A 3,545-nucleotide genomic window follows, 5' to 3' on the forward strand; every position below is an offset into this window, starting at 1 on the left:
CCGTCGAGATCAGGGGCTTGGCGGGGACCTTGCCTGAGGTGATGGGCTGTGCTGGGATCCTGCTCTCCTACGTCCTGGCTTACCTGCTGCCTTGGGACGTGGCCACGGCGGTGTCGGCCGCTCCCTTCGTGCCACTGGTCTTGCTCATGCTCCTCGTGCCTGAAGTAAGCGACCGCATAAGGAAGAGAGAGAGAGTGAGTGAGTGAGTGAGTGTGTGAGTGAGTGAGAGAGAGAGAGAGAGAGAGAGAGAGAGAGAGAGAGAGAGAGAGAGAGAGAGAGAGAGAGAGAGAGAGAGAGAGAGAGAGAGAGAATGAGAATGAGAGAGAAAGAGTCAGTTTCCGTTGATAGATAACTGCATATACTCTGGAATTACATGATTTACATTCGAACTAGAATATGTCACCCTCCACCTACGTTTTTCAACCGCATGAGTGGCGACCCCCTTTCGTTGGGTTGCTAGGCCCTCGTAATATCAGACTTCCTTAATTCCCAAATCCGAGAAGCTGCCAGCATTGATCTGCACTCCATATTAAGTATATGGCGGATTCAGATAGACTTAGCACTGTGCCTGCATATTGTCTGGGCTAGAGAATGGTTACTTATCAAACCTGCACGTACTTCTCTTCATACACATGTAGTTAAACCAACAGAAATTCCATTGCCTAGTAGTAGATTATGACTAACAAACACACACACACACACACACAAATATATATATATATATATATATATATATATATATATATATATATATATATATATATATATATATATATATATATATATACATAAGACATTAGTCTACTGGGTCGCCATGATATGTACCCTGCTCATTATCTCAATGACCTTATACATATATGTTTTTCTGTCTTTTCTCCCAGATTTCTTTCCCGTTGCAATTTTTATTTGATTTTATCTTCATTCAGTCTCCATATTGGCTGGTGAGGAAGAAGAGGATCGACGCCGCCGAGAGATCCTTGCGAGTCCTGTTGGGCCGCAGCGCCGACGTCACGAAGGAACTCGACGCCATCAGGAGCACCACGACCCTCAAGCAGTCCAAGGTCAAGAACCAGGTAATAGGCAGTTATTATTGATGTTTTCTCTATTCCTGCATTTTAATGCTTTTTTTCTTGCATGCATCGCATAATTCTAGCATTACTGATTTAATTTTCTAACAGTTACAAGAGCTTCGCCGAGGTCGTAACATCCGTCCCGTGGTACTGATCATTGCTCTGTTCGTCTTGAGGGAACTCGGCGGGAAAGCCCCCGTCTACAGCTACACCGTCTACATGTTTCGTAGCGCAGGAGTAGAGCTGGATGCCTTCTACTGCACAGTGTTCGTCGGATTAACTCGTTTTGGCGCTACGTTAGTGTCAGCTTTCATCCTAGATCACCTGGGCCGAAAGCCGGTGCTAGTGACGTCAGCGACGATATCGGCCCTGGCGCTGGCTGCCGCCGGCGCCACTGTCTTCCTGGAGGTGGACGAGGCTTCGTGGGTGCCCTTGGCAGCCATGCTGGTGTACGTGGGGGCCTACGCAATCGGTCTTGGTCCCATCCTGTGGGCTTATCTCGGCGAACTCCTTCCGACCCCTGTGAGGTCCATGGCAGCGTCTATAATAACCTTCTTCCACTTCTCCTCCTCCTTCAGCGTAAACTACATGTTTCTTGAGGTCGTAGCGACCTTCGGCCTCGGTCGAACGCTGATGGTGTTCGGATCCGTCAATCTGGTCATCGCCATAGTCGTCTTCTGCTTTATCCCTGAGACGAAAGGTCGCTCTCTGCAGGACATGGAGAAGGCTTTCGTAGCGAAGGGCCCCAAGGAAGGAAAAGACAACCCGACCTTCGAAGCAAACGAGAAGCCTCCCCCCACGGACCCCCTCAGCCAGACTCAAAGCGACTCGCACGAGGCCGCGACAGCCTCTTGTGCTTCGTCAGTCTCCTCCAACGGGCCATGCACACCCTCAAATTCCAGGACCGGACCGTGCACTCCTCCAGGATTCCGCACCTTACCATGCATAACGCTTGGAGCCACAGATGCCCGATGCGCCCCGCGAAGCACCAAGGAACCAGAATCCAGAGCTGGCGATAGGCTTTCTTCACGCAGTTCGTCGAACGTTTCCTCCTCTTCAGCCACAGAGGCCACAATCCCAGCCTTCATTCAACCAGAAGAACCTACATTACAAATTACTTATCTATAAGGGAGACTTTACATTGAAGACGTTCGAGAAGATAATTCGTTCCTTAGCTGCAACAGCCTCAATTTCCATTATTAATGAAGAGATGTCAGACTCGGTAACTACGGTGGGCTAAGTATGATATGAGAACACGGTATATGAGCCAGATATCATTATCATAAGTATTTAGCAGCCACATCCTGAAGAAAGAATATGGTAACGTAAGAACACGTCATAAGATTTTTAACAAGTTGACAAACGTAGAAGAGGTAAGGAGAATGAATATCTCCACAATACAAGAGATGTATTTGATCAGTTTCGATTATATCTTCGTCTGAAATACGTGTATTTCTGGCGAAGGTATAATCGAAACGATTATATTTTTTGACGAAGATATATTCGAAACCGGTCAAATACATCTCTTTGATTGTAAAGATATTCTTTCTCATTCATACCTTTTCTATATACAAGTGAAAAGTGCTTATTCTTATTGGCATGGAGACATACTATCCGTAAGAGCTAAGAGATTTTTTTCAAATTACTTAAAACATGAGAAATGATATACCGAAAAGACAAAAATCAATTGGATTCACACATAAAACTAAAGCAATGTAAGTCATATATCAAGAAGACAAAGTTCAAGTAATTCATGTAAAATATATGTATGTATGTCAGGAACAGCGAATTAAACGCAGACCTGATGATGGCACATAATTACTCTCCTATATTAATGTATGGTCACAACCAGACATGTAGTAGCTCATCATTGCTCATGAGCAAGTATGTCGTACTGGTTATTCAGCGACTACCAATACTTTCCTCAATGCTATCTTCTGATATCAAGTATGCATGTGTATGAGCTTATACTACTGTATGGATTTATTTCATACTGTGAAAATGTTCCCGAGAGTCTGTCCCTGACGAGTCCTCATCCGCCTCCTGTCTAAATAAATTCCAACGAAAATATTTTTTTCCCAATTCTTATTCTTACTCTCAGTCCTATTCATATTCTTGATGTATTCGAGTGTATTCTTGCTCTTCCTTTCGTTTTATTTATATGCTCTCTCTCCTCACACATATATATGTGTGTGTGTATACATATATACATATATATACATATATATATACCTATATACACATATATACATATATACGGTAATTCTTTCTAAAAATGTATTTCGCGTTCACGAGTTTATTTGACGATTATAGGTATACTACAGATGTATACCATTTTTGGCTGGCGGAACTCCATATTCAGCCAGCAATCTTGATTTGATAAGTCCCGATAGTAGGGGAGGGCATGAAGTATATCAGGGAAATTATGGGGTAAAACAGGCTTAAATACAGTTAATATAATGAAATAATGCATAA

At 43.6% G+C, this 3,545-nt stretch overlaps 1 protein-coding gene across 1 annotated transcript in view; it reads left to right on the top strand.

The window, feature by feature from the left end:
• The window catches only part of LOC119584478 (facilitated trehalose transporter Tret1-like), an 8,204-nt gene extending 5,062 nt beyond the window's left edge, over positions 1-3,142 (top strand). The window contains exons 4-6 of the mRNA XM_037933119.1: positions 1-164; positions 927-1,073; positions 1,179-3,142. The exon at positions 1-164 is cut by the window's left edge and continues 231 nt beyond it. Of these exons, the coding sequence (XP_037789047.1) occupies positions 1-164; positions 927-1,073; positions 1,179-2,198 (1,331 nt within the window). The 3' untranslated portion in view covers positions 2,199-3,142. The remainder of the gene's footprint in view (positions 165-926; positions 1,074-1,178) is intronic.
• The last annotated feature ends 403 nt before the right edge of the window (positions 3,143-3,545 follow it).

Source organism: Penaeus monodon, chromosome 18 (genome assembly GCF_015228065.2).
Source record: "Penaeus monodon isolate SGIC_2016 chromosome 18, NSTDA_Pmon_1, whole genome shotgun sequence".
NCBI classification, from domain to species: Eukaryota; Metazoa; Arthropoda; class Malacostraca; order Decapoda; family Penaeidae; genus Penaeus; species Penaeus monodon.